At 36.8% G+C, this 17,482-nt stretch overlaps 5 protein-coding genes and 1 long non-coding RNA gene across 7 annotated transcripts in view; 2 read left to right on the top strand and 4 right to left on the bottom strand.

Annotated features, from left to right (window-relative positions):
* Positions 1-17,482, top strand: part of LOC142222327 (CUB and sushi domain-containing protein 3) — an 839,952-nt gene that overhangs the window by 774,657 nt on the left and 47,813 nt on the right. The window lies entirely within an intron of this gene.
* On the bottom strand, positions 903-1,397 carry LOC142242990 (uncharacterized). The gene is made up of 2 exons (XR_012724284.1): positions 1,168-1,397; positions 903-1,110 (listed from the first exon to the last, which is right to left on the bottom strand). It is a non-coding gene; the product is annotated as an uncharacterized LOC142242990 (long non-coding RNA).
* LOC142242991 (uncharacterized) lies at positions 2,151-3,353 on the top strand. Its single transcript, XM_075314443.1, has 4 exons — positions 2,151-2,386; positions 2,441-2,647; positions 2,727-2,854; positions 2,946-3,353. The coding sequence occupies exons 1-4, from the start codon at positions 2,379-2,381 to the stop codon at positions 3,320-3,322; spliced, it is 720 nt and encodes a 239-aa protein (XP_075170558.1). The 5' UTR covers positions 2,151-2,378; the 3' UTR covers positions 3,323-3,353.
* On the bottom strand, positions 3,567-5,131 carry LOC142242992 (uncharacterized). 2 transcript variants are annotated; one of them, XM_075314444.1, is made up of 4 exons: positions 4,893-5,131; positions 4,437-4,843; positions 4,269-4,371; positions 3,567-4,208 (listed from the first exon to the last, which is right to left on the bottom strand). In XM_075314444.1, the coding sequence occupies exons 2-4, from the start codon at positions 4,795-4,797 to the stop codon at positions 3,656-3,658; spliced, it is 1,017 nt and encodes a 338-aa protein (XP_075170559.1). In that variant the 5' UTR covers positions 4,798-4,843; positions 4,893-5,131; the 3' UTR covers positions 3,567-3,655. The 2 variants fall into 2 exon arrangements, with proteins under 2 accessions (XP_075170559.1, XP_075170560.1); XM_075314445.1 differs by having other exon boundaries at positions 4,437-5,131.
* LOC142234153 (uncharacterized) lies at positions 9,914-12,545 on the bottom strand. The gene is made up of 2 exons (XM_075305238.1): positions 10,979-12,545; positions 9,914-10,791 (listed from the first exon to the last, which is right to left on the bottom strand). Exons 1-2 carry the CDS (start codon positions 12,543-12,545, stop codon positions 9,914-9,916), a joined length of 2,445 nt encoding a protein of 814 aa, XP_075161353.1.
* LOC142234165 (uncharacterized) lies at positions 12,578-15,524 on the bottom strand. The gene is made up of 2 exons (XM_075305247.1): positions 14,348-15,524; positions 12,578-14,001 (listed from the first exon to the last, which is right to left on the bottom strand). Exons 1-2 carry the CDS (start codon positions 15,522-15,524, stop codon positions 12,578-12,580), a joined length of 2,601 nt encoding a protein of 866 aa, XP_075161362.1.

Genomic DNA, 17,482 nt, shown 5'->3' on the forward strand with positions numbered 1-17,482 from the left:
ACTGCGTGGTAGTATGTTGGATCAACTTTGCATTGGTTGTCGCAATCTCATATTAATTGTTTTGTTTGTTGGTGCAACCGCCCTCGATTTTCTTCATTATTATCCTAACCAAATTCCAATATTAAATGAAAGGGCAGATTATATTGAGATTTTATTAATTTATTACAAGATTTACATTCATAATAAACTACGAAAATAAATACAAAATGGGCTAACAACAAAGGCTTTTGATCTACATATATGTGAGATTAATTTACATTACAATTTACAATTTTTTCATACCAAGGACAGATGGTTATTAAGTTGCAATTATGTGGTCAAACTACAGAAACTAATGCGATATATACTTGCCAGAAATTTCATCCTTAATCCTCTAGATATAAATACAGATCGACTTAGACTCGTCTTGTATGCTTAATACAATAAAAAAATGCTCGCTTGCCGTAAAAAGCATTTGTGTTTGTTGGTGTATGAAGCCTGCAATTTTTATGGAAACTTTTGTAATATTCCTTTTTTTATAAATCGGTGCGATACTTACTTACTTACGATACTTAGGCAACTTCTTTTCTATGGGATAAACTTTATTCAATGTATTGCGGACTATTATCAACACCCTCACAAAAAATCGCTTCTGTAACATACCCTGCCAACATTTTTTGAATTTGGGGACTCTTTTGAGAATCCCCACTACGTCGAAAACAATCATATACGACATCAAAAACTCGTCGGAAAAGCGCCGTCACTATTGAGAAGTTGTACCACGCCAAGTTACTACAAAAATGTTTCGCATGAGTGCAATTATTAGGTGCCTTTATAGATCAATTTAGAACGACGCCAATAAGGGACCCTCCAAACAATCAGAAAAAGTGCATTTTAAGATAGTTGTAAAAGAATCATTGTGGTCGAGTAAAACACGTTTGTTTAGATATTTATTAATTTGATTAAACATTTACAAATTCTTAAAAATATAACATTTATACCACTATCACATTACATTTAACATAATTTTTGGCATTAATGATGATGTTGAGTTACAAGTAGCGAGTTACATGTTGCTGCGTCTATCAACCAGTGTTTTTATTCCATGGAGGCAGCGTGTCTGTAAAATATCTGAAAAACAATCACTTTATTCCATTTGGAAAATCACCACATTGTTCACCAATATACCTTTCACACTTTTAAGCGTATAATCTATGTTTTCAGAACTTTATTTTCGTTTTTATTTAATTAAAATATAACAAGCTGGTTGCGCTTGGCGTTTCACAAAAAAATGGTTTTTTTTAACAGTAGGGATGGCAAATTACTTGCATGTACTTTTTGATGTACCTTTTCATGATGGTTGAAGTGACATTTACGAGTCTGTGGTAACGATGAGGTTGAAATGGAACTTTGAAATGCTGGCAGGGTACCCGGGATAAATTCCGTCCCGAAATCCCGGGATTTTCGGGACGGGATTAATCCCGAATCCCGGGATTTTTCGGGATCCCAAAAAAATTATTCCAATTTGTTAAATTTCTGGCCTTTTAGCATTATTATACCCTTCACCACTACTGTGGTACAGGGTATAATCCCTGCCAGCATTTCAAAGTTCCATTTCAACCTCATCGTTACCACAGACTCGTAAATGTCACTTCAACCATCATGAAAAGGTACATCAAAAAGTACATGCAAGTAATTTGCCATCCCTACTGTTAAAAAAACCATTTTTTTTGTGAAACGCCAAGCGCAACCAGCTTGTTATATTTTAATTAAATAAAAACGAAAATAAAGTTCTGAAAACATAGATTATACGCTTAAAATTGTGAAAGGTATATTGGTGAACAATTTGGTGATTTTCCAAATGGAATAAAGTGATTGTTTTTCAGATATTTTACAGACACGCTGCCTCCATGGAATAAAAACACTGGTTAATGCGCTTTACAGATTATCAGTTATTCCGGACGACAGTGCTCGCGTCGAACATATCCCATATATTGTGCATATTATAAGTTAAGTCCGAAGGCATAATCGATACTGCTGCATGTTTATGGGATCGATAACACATTTACCGATTATTTAGTCATCGCCGACAAGTCGTATCGATCCGACACACTATAAGATTCTTTACAAACACTGACATTCCGTCCGGAATAACTGATAGTCTGTAATAGCCCATTCACATTAGTCTCGAAATCTACTAAAAGTGGATTTTGACCGAAAACTACATGCTTTTGAGTGGATTTTCAATGGGAAAATGTCAGTTGGTTTGTACTGGATTTCCATAAAATCTCTTTTGAAATCCATATACGGTCGGATACAACCATGGGTCTAATATGATTTAGAACTCTAAGTACTTTTTTTTACAACTTTTAACGTTTGACATATTTGAAAAAATAAATATGGAAAGGTGAGTACACATAAAATGTTCTGGTTAATTTTTATTATATCATATTTGCTTTAGGAGACAATACAAAAAAAAAACTTATTGGGCTGGTGATGCGGAAGCATGCCTCCTTCATGTGTGGAGAGAAAACAGTGAGAAGCTTCGAGGGGCCAGGAAGAATTCCCACATATTTGAGGAAATGGCACAACAAATGAATCAATTTGGCCATCATTTTTCTAAAGAAGAGGTGAAAATAAAAATCCATAACTGGAGTAATAAATACCGGTAAGTTTTACATTATTTGACATGATAAAAAATTTTTGTTGTAGTTTTATCGGGTAACTAAAGCTTTTGCTCCTTTCAGCTTGGAGAAGAAAACAGTTGGACCATCTGGAGGTGCGCCATCCAATTGGAAACTTTATGCTGACGTTCACGCCATTATTGGAACCCAACCAAGCAATAATGCGGAGAAATTTATGGAAGATAATATTGGTAAATATCATAATGCAATTTATATTTATACCGATCTCCTCATTCTCTTTTTTGAGTACATATTTTTAATTGAGTTGACATTATTTTCTAGATTCTCAGGACTCATCGTTTCAAGAATTGTTTGAAGAAAGTGATATGGACATTTTAGAAGGGTATGAGCCGTTGGTTGAGTCCACCCTGACAATTGGATCTCCAATACCTAACACTAGCAAACGCGTCCGCACATTATCGTCCTCGTCGGAATCGTCAGAAACAAAAGAATGTCCTGTGAAAAAGAAGAGAATCACCTACAAAGATATATTTGAGGTGATGAAAACTACAGAAACCCTTTTAAAACAAGAGTGCAAGGAAAGGAAAAAAATGGACGTGGAGTTATTAAAGATTCAAAAGGAGCAATTACAATTGGAAAGAGAAAAAAATGAAATTGAACGAGAACGGAACGAAATTTTAAGAAATATGGGTCCATAACATATACAAAACATCCTTGTTCTTACTTTCACATGTCCATTTTAAATAATTGTTTTTTTTTTTCATTATGTTTAAAAATACAATTTTGCTTTTTTAACTTTTTATGTTTTTCTTTTATAATTAGTTGTTGGGACACGATGTTACGAAAGTGAGCAAATTATTAATATTTTAAGCACATTAAAAATATCTATTTGAGACCTTAGTTGTTGACATGCCTCAAAGCTAAGTAATTAATTACAAACGGTTAAAATTTTCGAAATTTATTGATTATTTCAAGATATTGCTTTTGTTATTACAAAATGCTTATTTTTAAGGACATTACTAGATAAAGTATTAGTGTTGCTTTTTAATAAGACAATCTGCCAACAAATTTCTCATTTCTCTTCCCTCGATATCAAAATCGTAACATGTAATACTGGGTTGTTGTTTTTTATTCGCTTTTTCAATTTCATCTTGTTTTTCTAACCAAATTTCGTAGATTTTATCATTCCTATCAATTAAAAAATTGTGTAAAACGCATGCTGCCTTTACAACTTTTTTAACATTTGCTATATTGTTGTCTACGCCTTTACCAATACGCCTAAAACGGGCTTTAAGATGACCAAAGGCGTTTTCAACAACCCTACGACACTTAGAAAGACAGTAGTTGAACCACTTCTCTGAAGGTGATGCTTCAGTTGAAAATGGGTATGGTTTCATTAAAAACTCAGAAAGTTTAAAGGCCGAATCTCCAATTATAAAAGCTGGTATAAGTTTGCCGTTTATCAGTGAAGAATTTTGTTTTAATCGCCCATCCTGAAGAATACGGAACAAATTGCTCTTTTCAAATAGGGAAGAGTCATTACAACGTCCAGGAGCTCCGACGTTAATATATGTGAAGCGGTATCTATAATTATAGAACATGTTTCACCTAACGTTTTACTAAGGCGTACTTTTACTTTCATACCTGTGATCAACTAAAGCTAATAAAACTGTTGAGTACCATCCTTTGTAGTTGAAGTAATCTACAGCTTCACTCTTAGGAGGATGTACCTCAATATGGCATCCATCTATAAGAAATAAAGACATTGACTTCAGAAATATAACTAGAGTAATATTTAATTAATGAACCAACCTATCGCTCCAAAACATTGTGGAAGTCCGTACTGCTCAAAACCATGTATGCATTTTTGAATATTTTCTGTCGTTGCAAAATCTGAACTTAAATATGTTGGAGCCATTTCCTTCCAAACTCCATCGCAAAAATCCATTAAGATAGAGCAAACAGTGGATTTTCCCACTCCGAATAACTGGGATATAGCCAGATATTCAGCAGAGGATTTAAGTGCATACAACGCTATTGCCACTCTTTTTTCGAGTGGTATGCATTTTCGGAAGCTACTGTCTGTTCTAGCCATTCCTCTGAGAAATTTACACAATAGAAGAAAAGATTCACGCGACATCCTGAAGGTTTCTTTAAACACCGTTTCTGTCATATTGGGAACGTCGATCTCCCAGAAAGTGCTTGTTCTTGACTAAAAACTGTTATGTTTATTATTATAGAACAGTTGAAACATAACACTTAACTTACATGGATCCACAATTTTTTGGTGCCACTTAGGGTCAACATGAATAAACTTGTATGGAACTGAGCCACCCAAGCAGCCAACTTGCCTCTCTTCCGCCTGTTTATAATTGCCTTTATTATGTCTTTATTTTTCTCATGCTTGCTATTTATAATAGATAGCTTCCATGATAAATACTTTTGTCTGTCCATTTTAATTTAAATTTAAAAAAAATACGATTGTTTTTTTATTTGACATAGTCAGCTGTTAAAACTACGAAATCCACTTTTTCCTAATGTGAACACCTAAGATTTCTAACTAGATTTCGGTACTAAAAAAGTGGATTTCAAGCCTAATGTGAATGGGCTATAAAGTGCATAATAGACGCAGCAACATGTAACTCGCTACTTGTAACTCAACATCATCATTAATGCCAAAAATTATGTTAAATGTAATGTGATAGTGGTATAAATGTTATATTTTTAAGAATTAGTTATTGTTTAATCAAATTAATAAATATCTAAACAAACGTGTTTTACTCGACCACAATGATTCTTTTACAACTATCTTAAAATGCACTTTTTCTGATTGTTTGGAGGGTCCCTTATTGGCGTCGTTCTAAATCGATCTATAAAGGCACCTAATAATTGCACTCATGCGAAACATTTTTGTAGTAACTTGGCGTGGTACAACTTCTCAATAGTGACGGCGCTTTTCCGACGAGTTTTTGATGTCGTATATGATTGTTTTCGACGTAGTGGGGATTCTCAAAAGGGTCCCCAAATTCAAAAAATGTTGGCAGGGATTTATTAATAAATTTGAGTCTTCATTCGGTGCAAATGGCCCTTAGATTTCATACCCGACAAATTGACTTAGGGCCTGTTCGAAATCGAAACTTTTTACTATGGTGAGATATCAATTTACTATGGTGAGAAAAAAATACTAATTTGCTGTGCGAAATGACAACTTTTTCCTAACTAGAGAAATTTGACATTTGTTCAACGTCAAAACAAAACAAACGCGCGACGAGCCATAATATTAAATAAAAATTTTAAAATAAAACCCCTGGAAGTATTTCTTTGCTATGAATGTATTTCGCAAGTACTTTCCATTGATTTTATCAATTCTTCTGCAAATTCGAAATTTGCAAATGGGAGATTTACTAGCTATTACTATGGCTTATAGAAGAAATAATCGGCAAGTAAGTTTATTGGAGACTTAAATAAGTATAGTTTTCATGAACATTTATATAATTGTAGCTAATCAGATATTTGGAACCTACAGCATATTCCAAAGTTGTAAATGATATCATGAACGGGGATGAAAAAAACAACAAAAAGACATCTAAGGTTGTCAGCAAACTCTTTCAAAAAAATTGTTGAAATTATCCCAAAGAAACATCATGGGTGGTCTGTGGAGTACGAAGTAATATGTTTCCTGTACTGGATGACATGTGGATGTAGTTATAGGGTTGTTGCTGCTTTTTTAGGCATCAGCCGCTCTACTGCAAGGACTGCAATTATGAAAACCTTAGACAAAGTACTAGAAATGCGAAGCCTCATAAATCATGGAACTACAGAAGACTTGAAAAGACACTCTCGCAAATTTTGTCAAAAAACAAGATCTGAAGCTTTTGTAAAATTTGTTGGAGCCATTGATGGAACTCGTATACGCATAAAATGCCTCTCTCTATTCTTTTTGCTACAAGCATATGGCGTTCCGAGCTGCTCCCTAGAAGAAAATGTTATTATTCTTCATTGCAGTTTAAAGTCCCGATAATACTTACAAGTAATATAGTTCTTTCTTGCTTTTTTAGCCGGAGTACTCATTTTTAAAACAAACAATAGCTTTTATTGCAAATAATAAAATGAAATATATTCTTGCGTGCCTCGTTTGTATACAATGATATAATCAAAATATGTCAAGCCATGTTATTTCGTAAAAGTCAAGAATTTTCAACAAATGTCAAATTTCGTACTAGCCCCCTGTAGTGGGATTCTGTATTCAATTTTAATGATGAATCGCATCGTTAAGATGGGATAACAAGAAAAATAACATCCAAAGGTAGACGTTTTAAACTACATTTACAATCGTTTAAAATCAGCTGTATTGTTTTCTGTGCAGATAACAATAAATACTTCATTAAGTAAACAACGAAGATTTTTTGGTTGTTTATTTTCTCTAATGAATTCACGTTATCAGCAGAAAATTTCATTCATGCAAAATAGGGTCTTTAATTATGTACGCTACTTTTAATAAGAAAAAATTTATCCCTTCTCTATTACAAAAAGAGTTTTCTGCAATATTTTAAAAATCTGAAGGTTCTAAGCCGTTCTAAGAATTTTGTCGGGCGGAACTGCCTTAAATGGTCTTAAATTAAAGGGAATTTCATATAAGTTGAGAATATCACCCATTTTTCTCTTCCGGATTTGTGTATTTCTTTTAAATTTCCATACAATTTTGCAAACTTTTTTTGTCATTCCACCGTTTTTCGTAGCAGGGTTGCCAAGCGCAGCGCAGCTTAAACAACAGTTGCTACATATTAGTTACAGAATGACACGATCGTTAGTGCAAACACGTTTTTTCGTAGACAACGTAAACGATGCGATTATCGTGAAGAAATACAAAATCCCACTACTGGGCTAGTGAAATTATACTCACCTCGATTATGTCAAATTTTTACCAATGCTTGCAAAAAGTTTCGGTTTCGAACAGACCCTTAATAAACATTTATGGTACATCTTGAGTAAAAATTTATTATACATGAGGTATTTTATAAAAAGCACAACTTCATCAAATATCGAAGTAAACAATAAGGTTCTCCTTTGAACAATGAGTTCATGTAAAATGGAATTGTGCCACATAAAATAAAAAGCAATGATAAATGGTCGGCAATGTTACAAGATCGCGCTTATCTGATGATATCTTTATGTTTTTAAGAAGTTACTTAAAACTTTATAATTTATTTTTTAATAATTTTTTGCGTTTCTTCATATTGTTGAGTTGGTCTGATTGTTCGTTAAGGTAAGTACTATGTTCGCTTTTCGCGTTGAAATTTTCGCGGTTACTTTATTAAAACAGTTCAATATAAATCAGATAAATTAACTCAATTTATGCACAGTTTCTTGTTCCTCTAGATTTCGGCAAGACTTTACAGGAATAAGTTTGTTTTCATTTATAATTCAAATTTTTACCAATGCTTGCAAAAAGTTTCGGTTTCGAACAGACCCTTAATAAACATTTATGGTACATCTTGAGTAAAAATTTATTATACATGAGGTATTTTATAAAAAGCACAACTTCATCAAATATCGAAGTAAACAATAAGGTTCTCCTTTGAACAATGAGTTCATGTAAAATGGAATTGTGCCACATAAAATAAAAAGCAATGATAAATGGTCGGCAATGTTACAAGATCGCGCTTATCTGATGATATCTTTATGTTTTTAAGAAGTTACTTAAAACTTTATAATTTATTTTTTAATAATTTTTTGCGTTTCTTCATATTGTTGAGTTGGTCTGATTGTTCGTTAAGGTAAGTACTATGTTCGCTTTTCGCGTTGAAATTTTCGCGGTTACTTTATTAAAACAGTTCAATATAAATCAGATAAATTAACTCAATTTATGCACAGTTTCTTGTTCCTCTAGATTTCGGCAAGACTTTACAGGAATAAGTTTGTTTTCATTTATAATTTTGATTATTTAAGGAAAAGTTATCGCGAAAATAAAGTGGTTTTCAACTCGAAAAAGGAACATAGTACACACCTTTATGTATAATAGCAATTTGAAACTGTCTGTTTCTGTATGTCGAACGAGCTCTATCGATCGACTGAGATGCATAGAAACGGCTGATTTTTGGTTATAAATTCAGCTGTTTGTTTCCATATCAGTCGAGCTCGTTTGACATTCACAAACAGGCTGTTAATATACTCTTATGTTTTTTGTTGTCTTTTGTTAATAACATTGAATTAATCTAATCAATTTTTTGGCGCTGTAGATTGTTATAAACTATTTAAAGAATCCCGAAAATGTCAGGATCCTGAAAAAATACTGGTATCTCGGGATTCTACATTTTGAAATCCCGAATCACAGGATTTATAAAAATCGATCCAGAACGACAGCCCTAGTGTACACTATTATTGCTGGTAACATAGTGTTCCCATCTGTATGTTAAAGACCGAATGTACCTCTAGCGGAAATTCCGTTTGCATGTCAACAATACAGATAATAACACCTCATGGAATTTCGTGTTATTGTAGTGACATTTTTTATGAGATTTCATCCATTTTTGTTTTAAGGCCGGTACTCTGTTCGGTTTTCGCGTTGAAACTCCATACAAAACCAAAAAATGCGAAAAATTTGCGAAATTTTTTCCATTTGTGATACTTTGTTTTTTCGTGTTGAAAAACTGACGTTTATAGCACGGCGCCATTTGCAATGTGAATTAAGAAATAATTTATTTATTAAAAACTATTTGTGCGGGTTTATAAATCAAACACGGACCATATTTTTGTTCCGAAACTATACAAAGGATCAAAGGAATAGCAGATCAATTGCCCAAGGAAAAATAAAATGTTATTTTGTAAAAACAAGCAACAACCACCAACTTAATCCAATATCGCTCCCTGTAAAATAGCGCTCCAAGCTACCTAAAAAACGCCGCTTTCTATGTGCGAAATAATGGTTTCCATAAAAATTTTTCGCAAGAATGAACATAGTACCGGCCTTTACGCTGTGATTCAGCTAGTATCCATGTTACTGCAAGAACTCACAGAGAAGCCGTCTTAGAACCTTTTGATAGCACTTAAATTAAATGCGACACAGATTCCTTGTTTTTTCTCATATAGTGTATTTTATTAATTGTAACAATGTAATCTTTTCCACTTATATAGTTATAATTCAAGTTCAAGTGGTTTATGATAAATACAATTTAATAAGACAAATTAATACGCGCTTCAAAATTGTATTCGCTCACGGCTTCTCCTCTCACCAATAACTGCCAAATTTCAGATCATCGAAATGTCATATGACTTCATCTCAAAGCTGGTTAGACGATTTCAGCGGCGTCCGCCGTCGGCAACATTCCCCCACCCGTAAGGGCGGTACCCTCACCGATCTTACCAGAAATTCTTGTGCCGACATCTAATATCTCTAGTTTTGAAGCAGGGCGTTGTAGAATCCCATTGACAGTTCGAACTGTTGCTCGTCTTACTTGACCATCTCTCGCAACTATCGTTTCCAGTACGATGCCCTTAAGCCAGCTGTTCCTTGGTAGGTTCTCGTCCACAATTAACACAACATCCCCCTTAACTATGGGTGCTTGCCTCTCAAACCATTGGCCTCTGCGGGTAATAACTGGCGCATACTCCTTAACCCACCTTTTCCAGAATCTATCTGCAAATGCCTGAATACGGTGCCATTTCTGTCTGAGATCCGTCCCGTCACTAAATATTGCCTTATTACCCGTGGCGGAACCGAGAAGCAGGTGGTTCGTAATAACTGGCGCATACTCCTTAACCCACCTTTTCCAGAATCTATCTGCAAATGCCTGAATACGGTGCCATTTCTGTCTGAGATCCGTCCCGTCACTAAATATTGCCTTATTACCCGTGGCGGAACCGAGAAGCAGGTGGTTCGGGGTTATGGCTTCATCATCCTCTGATTCTAGGGACACAAATGTTAGCGGCCTAGAATTGATTATGTACTCCACCTCGATCAGTGCCCCTCGCAAAGTCTCATCATTAAAGTTCACTGATGGGAACGCGTGATACAAGACACTTTTCACAGATCGTACCAACCTCTCCCATGCCCCTCCCATATGAGGGGCTGCAGGGGGGTTAAAATACCACTTCGTTCCATCGAATGACTTCATAAGCTGATCCTTGTCGAGCCTCTCTAGCTCCTCATACAATACTCGCTCAGTCGCTTTAAAATTGGTCCCATTATCGGTGTAAATTCGGTTTGGGTATCCCCGTCGGCCAATAAAATTTTTTAAAGCGATGATACTGGAATTCGTATCGAGGCTGTGGACAACCTCAATGTGTATAGCGCGTGTTGTCAAACATGTGAAGATCACTCCCCATCTCTTCTCGCATCTTCTTCCGACACTCACACTTAGTCAATACCAAATAGTCAATACCGGTATATGTAAATGGCCGTTCAAAGGCCGCTAGTCGAGCTTGTGGAAGTAATGCCATTTGAGGGACCTTGGGCGATGCAGCCTCATTTCTGCAACTTTGACACTCTCTACGGACTCTTTTATATAAAACCCGTAGCCTAGGTATATAGTATTGGCCTCTGATGGTATTGACGACAGTCTCGTGAACAACGTGATGATATTGTTTATGAGCATTATTAACTACCAAAAAGGTTATGCGATGTTTTGGGGGGAGAATTATGACGTCTCTGTATCCACTAAGGTGTTCCGTGCGTCCACGAATTTTCAAAAGACCGTCGTTATCCAAAAATATATCTAGACCCTTAAGTGGTGACCTCTTCTCAACACATTTACCCTGTTTCAATGAAAAAATCTCCTCTGAGTATGCCGATGACTGTGCGTCCCTATACAGCAAAAACTTTGCCTTACAAACCATTTCGTTCGTCACTATAGACGGCTTGCAATCGCCCTTTGCCGATGCTTTCAGTTTGTCCACATACAAGATAAATGTTGCCAGAGCATGATATAGCCTTCGCCAATCGGAAAATGCGGTGACATTCATGTCTAAGTGAGGTTCATGAATATGGACGTTTATATAACAATTCCGCACTTCAGTAGTATCAACCTCTTGTCCCAAGACTTCACATCGTGGCCAATCACACTCTTCGGCTAACAGAAATTCAGGTCCAAATAGCCAAAATGAACTATCGATATTGGTATTTACTTTCGTCGCAAGATCTGCAGGGTTGAACTTCGATTTTATCCACATCCATTGATCTACTTGAGAGTGCTCCAAAATCTCTCCAACTCTATGCATCACAAAAGGGCGAAATTTTCTTGGGTCCATGCGCAGCCATCTAAGCACCGTTTTCGAGTCAGACCAATAGTAGCACTTCTCTACTTTTATTCCATCTACTTGTCTAACTTTCTGCACCATTCGAATACCTAACACTGCAGCCTGGAGTTCGAGTCTCGGTATAGAGATGGGCTTAAGCGGTGATACTTTATTTTTGGCCATAACCATAGACACTGTAATAAACGTTCCAAAGCGAACTCTCAAGTAGCATACAGCAGCGTAACCAAACTCCCCGACATCAACAAAACAATGTAGTTGAACACTATTTGCTTGTCTCAAGTACACGGAATAACAGCGTGGTATCTCCAATGACATTATTCCTGCCAGGTTCTCTTTCCAGCGATACCATTTCGTAACAAGGTCTTGGGGGAGATCCTCATCCCAGTGTACGCCTGAACACCAAATTTCCTGTAGCAAAATTATCAAACCAATAGTATAGCAAGAGGCGAAGCCCAATGGATCATAAATCGTCATGAGGACCTTCAAAACTTCTCTTTTTGTTGGCGCAATATTCGTGTCCAAAATTCTACGTTCGACCTTAGGAAATCTATATATATATTTGAATATGTCCTTAACCGGGTCCCAGTGAACGCCTAAAATCTTCTCCGTGGTCCCAATCTCCCTAGTGATGTTAATGCCTTCATCATTGCCATACAGATGTCTCATCAGTTCGGTCGAGTTTGTTGACCAATTTCTTATTATGAAGCCTGCAGAGGCATGTATTGTCGAATCTCATCAGTCAAGCGTTTGGCCTCGTCTTCGTCGTCTATACTGTATAAAAGATCGTCGACGTAATGGTTATGTTTAATTGCGTCAACTGCCTTCGGATATCTATCAATGTAACGATCAGCGTTCTTATTCCTTATGAAATGTGCGATACATGGCGCCGAGTTCAGCCCGAATGTTAAGGAGTCCATAACATAGATCGTTGGTTCATCATCGCCATCATGCCACCATAGGAATCGTTGTGAATGACGGTCCTCCTCCCTGACCAAGATCTGGTGAAACATCTCGGCAATGTCACCGCATATTCCAATACGACCAATTCTAAACTTCAGGAGAATTTCAACCAGCGATGTTAACAAGTCCGGCCCGACGAGTAGCAAATCATTTAAAGAAATTCCTTCAGTCTTAGCGGCGGTGTCCCATACCAACCGCACTCTATGAGGCTTGTTAGGATTGAATGTTACGAAGATAGGCAGGTACCAGACACGGGATCGTGTGCTACGTAATTCTTCTTGCCGCACTGTGCGAGCATACCCCTTTTGTATTAAATTGTTCACCTGGTACACCACTTTCAATTTTAATTCCATATCATTCTGCATTTTTCTTTTTAAACAAATCGACCTCTTAAGCGCTGTCTTATAGCTATCCGGAAATTCGATATTTGGATTTATCCACGGCAAGCCAATCTCATACCTATCACCTTTAAAGTTGCATGTCGATTCGAGAATCCGAATGGCCTTTTCATCGTCTGCAGATATTATATCCTTTTCTGCGGATGATTCTAGGCGATACATATTATTCACAGCTTCATGAATTTTTTCCAGTTCTTGTACGCATTCGCACATATGTATATTTACTAGCTGATTCGTATGACCATCCGCTGATGTGCCTTGTATCGCCCAACCCAGTCGTGTCTTGGTGGCTATCGGGCAGTTCCATGGGCCCTCACATATTCTTAAAGGAACCGCTAAATTCCAATTGTCAGTTCCGATCAATATTGTTGGTTTTGCGTCGCTATATGAAGAAAGTGGCACATTTGATAAATATGGATACTTCGCCTTTAGTACTCTTTCATCAATTGACTGTATGGGTAAAGCTAGATTCTTGACTGTATGAATACCCGTTAACTTAAAAGTAGACCCATTTTGTGGATTCATTATATCCATTGACCTTATAAATGATGACTCCTCAATACGCTTTGTGTCGCCCGTCCATTTGAGACACAGCGACTCTTTGATGCCTTTCAATCCCAGCTTACTGACTATGCCCTCTTCCATCAGGGTAATCGACGAGCCTTCGTCCAAAAATGCATATGTGTCGATGTGACGATCTGTGCCATAGATTCGTACCGGTATTATTCTGAATAATGTCTCACCATTACGTCTATAGGCCGGTACTATGTTCATTCTTGCGAAAAATTTTTATGGAAACCATTATTTCGCACATAGAAAGCGGCGTTTTTTTAGGTAGCTTGGAGCGCTATTTTATATGGAGCGATATTGGATTAAGTTGGTGGTGTTGCTTGTTTTTACAAAATAACATGTTATTTTTCCTTGGGCAATTGATCTGCTATTCCTTTGATCCTTTGTATAGTTTCGGAACAAAAATATGGTCCGCGTTTGATTTATAAACCCGCACAAATAGTTTTTAATAAATAAATTATTTCTTAATTCATTAAATCATTCTTAATTCGCATTTTTTGGTTTTGTATGGAGTTTCAACGCGAAAACCGAACAGAGTACCGGCCTTATGGTGCGAATGAACTTCGGCGGTGTTAGTAAAGAATTGTGTATCTGTCGCTGTGTTATAACCATGTAATTGGGGATGATGCCTGGCCTCACAACCGTTTACCCCACAATATCGGTTCAAATTACATATACGGCGGTGAATATTCAGGCAATTTTTACAAATTCTTTTCTCACGTATCAGATCCCACTTTCTTTCTGGCGGCCAATCGGGAAATTCGGTACATTGCGCCAGTTTGTGGTCTGTTGCACCGCACGCAAAACATGCCACACCAGTACCGGTTGCCTCCATGTGTGTATTCAACAAACCTCCCTTTTTTGTAATAGTGGGTGTAGTTACCTGGGATGCAGCCACTGCTATAGAATAAAGCCAATCACTGAATGCCTTCAGTAGGAGAACGCCATCCGGTTTAGGCAACATCGCCCACTGCAATTTATAGTTGTTCGATAATTTATCCAAAAGTTCCTTCAATAGCATGGGATTATTAAGATGGGCCCCCATATGACAGGCTTCAATTGACGAACAAATGTTCCTAACACTCATTGAATAATCTATAATGGCCTCCAATTTTTCCCTAGGTGGTGGGGTTTGTCTAGCTCTTTCTATAACCCGTTCAAGAATTAGCTCGAGGCGGCCAAAATACATTTTCAACGTCTCAATTATCTCGTCAACCATCTGTGGAAGTAATAATTTGCTACGTACCATTTCTCTGGCCTTCCCCTTAAGACACTGTTGAAGACGGATAAGATTTTCCGCCTTAGAATAGCCTCCTACAGAAGTACTATTTTCGAAGCTACTAATGAATATTGGCCATTTTTCGGGGTCGCCACAAAATGATGGCAACTCTTTCGGTAGTACTTGCCTGGCAGCTATTTGCCGCGGCGTTGGCTGAAAAATACTCGAATCAATGAATTGTCGCAAAGATGATCCAAACACTTCATTTTTGGGTCGATTTGTTAAATCGCCACGTTGTTGTAAAATAGCATATTTCCTACGCAGATATTGTTGATTCAATTGTTGCTCCTCCTCCAACATTTGTAACTCTAAATTCACATCTGGTAGCAATGCTGAGTTGTTACTAATTTGCATATCGTTGAATACAGCGCACTGCTTTTCACAATGTGGTTGACGCTTACACATGCCTTGGACAAAATCGTTTGTTTTGCCTGACATATTCCGTCCGTTCACGGAATTGTTTTTGCTGTTCAATATTAATGTCTGGTTATGGCCGCTTACGCCTTGTTACATCCCACATACAGTGCTCATCGGCATGCTTGATGCTGTCATCACATCCCCTCCACTAGTTGCCGAGTGACTTGCTCCAGCGAGTGTATAGATCATTTGACAACTTGGTGGTATGTTGTCATTCGTATTCAAGGATTTCCCTAATGATGTGTCTAGGTAACCACTTCGGTCGGGCAAAGACACATTCGTTACTAGACTTCCGTAATGACTGCCGCTTGTGGCCAGTGTATTGGCAGATCCTGAACTCGGACCAACAAGATTCGGGAATACGTCCTTTTGTATCAAAATATTTTCCATATTGTTGCTCGATGTCGAAATATTGGTAGCCGTATGGACTGGGGATTGTTGACTGGTAGAAAGACTTGCAGAACTTGCAAAAACTTGTGCAAGACTCTGCATTTCTGGCGGTGTTCCATAGTTCTCAAGTGGTGAATTTACCGTCTGTGCCAGGCTAAGGTCCAGTTGGTTTGCCCGTCGTGCCTCACATGATTCGCAGTTCCAATTAGAGGTCTGCACAATTCCATTTGTAATTGCAGAGTACACGTGTACTTGCTAAATGAGTACATCTATTTGAGAGAGTCGCAAAACAATTGGTACACATTTTAATGAACACCAAAAGCCACGAGTAACTTCTTGTTGCTACTCTGATGTCTTCACTGCCAACAAACACATATTCCTCTTTCTCTCTTATTGAAGTGTACTTAGAGTGATCACGTCGAGTATGTTGCGAGAACAAAACTTCATAGAGTACTCCATGTACCACGTGCAGTTTCAGAAATACAAGAAAACAGTTACTCTTCATAATATATGTTTTCGGATTGATATAAAGAACGGCAAACGTTAAGGTAAGTGTGTGACATACATAAATATATGAAATATGTGACATACATACATATCTATGATTAATAATAATGGAATGTTTTGCTTCGCACATAACTGAGAAATACTTGTGGTACCACGTGAAGTGAAGAGAATCCATGTTGTACTTTTTCTCAAGTACTTACATTTTTATTGTTCCTTTTTTTCGGAACACATATTGTTTCGGATAAGTACTTGGTGGTATTTGACAAGCAAGAGTTCTCTTCACTTCACTACTTGCGCTCTGAGAGAAAGACAGTGTATGTACTATATTCGACAGCGAATTGCATACATGCAGTGAAAAGTTATTCGATGCAGACCTCTAGTTCCAATCTTCAATCTCGTCGCCAACTTTCGCGCAATCGTAGTGGCACCAACTATCGCAACTATCACACTGGACCATTCTGTTATTGTCCGCCCTATCGCACATCGTGCAACTTCCCTTCAGCTTCCGTGGCATGTCTTTGATGGTTCCAGAACTTAAATTTTGAAGAATTGTTACTGCAAGAACTCACAGAGAAGCCGTCTTAGAACCTTTTGATAGCACTTAAATTAAATGCGACACAGATTCCTTGTTTTTTCTCATATAGTGTATTTTATTAATTGTAACAATGTAATCTTTTCCACTTAAGGCCGGTACTCTGTTCGGTTTTCGCGTTGAAACTCCATACAAAACGAAAACATGCGAAAAACTAGCGAAATTTTTTCCATTTGTGGTACTTTGTTTTTTTCGAGTTGAAAAACTGACGTAACTGCGTAGTCAGTATTTTCATAACATGGCGCCAATTGCAATGTGAATTAAGAAATAATTTATTTATTGAACTGATTTTTGTGAATTTATAACACAAAAGTGGATCTGATTATTATTTAAAAATGTAATCTGATGATTGATAAAACAAAGTATAACATGGAGTTGTATTTCCATAATAAACTAGCAACAATATCTAGCCGCTCCCTACTATATGATAGAATATAAATAATGTACATATATAACATGAAATTTAAACACAAATGTTAACAAAATAAAT

Source organism: Haematobia irritans, chromosome 1 (assembly GCF_050003625.1).
Source record: "Haematobia irritans isolate KBUSLIRL chromosome 1, ASM5000362v1, whole genome shotgun sequence".
NCBI lineage: Eukaryota > Metazoa > Arthropoda > Insecta > Diptera > Muscidae > Haematobia > Haematobia irritans.

Excerpts from the sequence above, each read along its gene's own strand:
- LOC142242991 (XM_075314443.1), top strand. Across the intron at positions 2,648-2,726 it reads AACTGGAGTAATAAATACCG|CTTGGAGAAGAAAACAGTTG; the intron begins GTAAGTTTTACA and ends TGCTCCTTTCAG. Across the intron at positions 2,855-2,945 it reads ATTTATGGAAGATAATATTG|ATTCTCAGGACTCATCGTTT; the intron begins GTAAATATCATA and ends ATTATTTTCTAG.
- LOC142234153 (XM_075305238.1), bottom strand. The coding sequence starts at position 12,545 with ATGAGACATCTGTATGGCAATGATGAAGGCATTAACATCACTAGGGAG. Across the intron at positions 10,792-10,978 it reads CTATTTGGTATTGACTAAGT|CGACTGAGCGAGTATTGTAT; the intron begins GTGAGTGTCGGA and ends CCAATTTTAAAG.
- LOC142234165 (XM_075305247.1), bottom strand. The coding sequence starts at position 15,524 with ATGTCAGGCAAAACAAACGATTTTGTCCAAGGCATGTGTAAGCGTCAA. Across the intron at positions 14,002-14,347 it reads TCATTCGCACCATAAGGCCG|TACCGGCCTATAGACGTAAT; the intron begins GTACTCTGTTCG and ends GAATGAACATAG.
- LOC142242992 (XM_075314444.1), bottom strand. The coding sequence starts at position 4,797 with ATGACAGAAACGGTGTTTAAAGAAACCTTCAGGATGTCGCGTGAATCT. Across the intron at positions 4,372-4,436 it reads ACAATGTTTTGGAGCGATAG|ATGGATGCCATATTGAGGTA; the intron begins GTTGGTTCATTA and ends TATTTCTTATAG. Across the intron at positions 4,209-4,268 it reads TTAGCTTTAGTTGATCACAG|ATACCGCTTCACATATATTA; the intron begins GTATGAAAGTAA and ends CTATAATTATAG.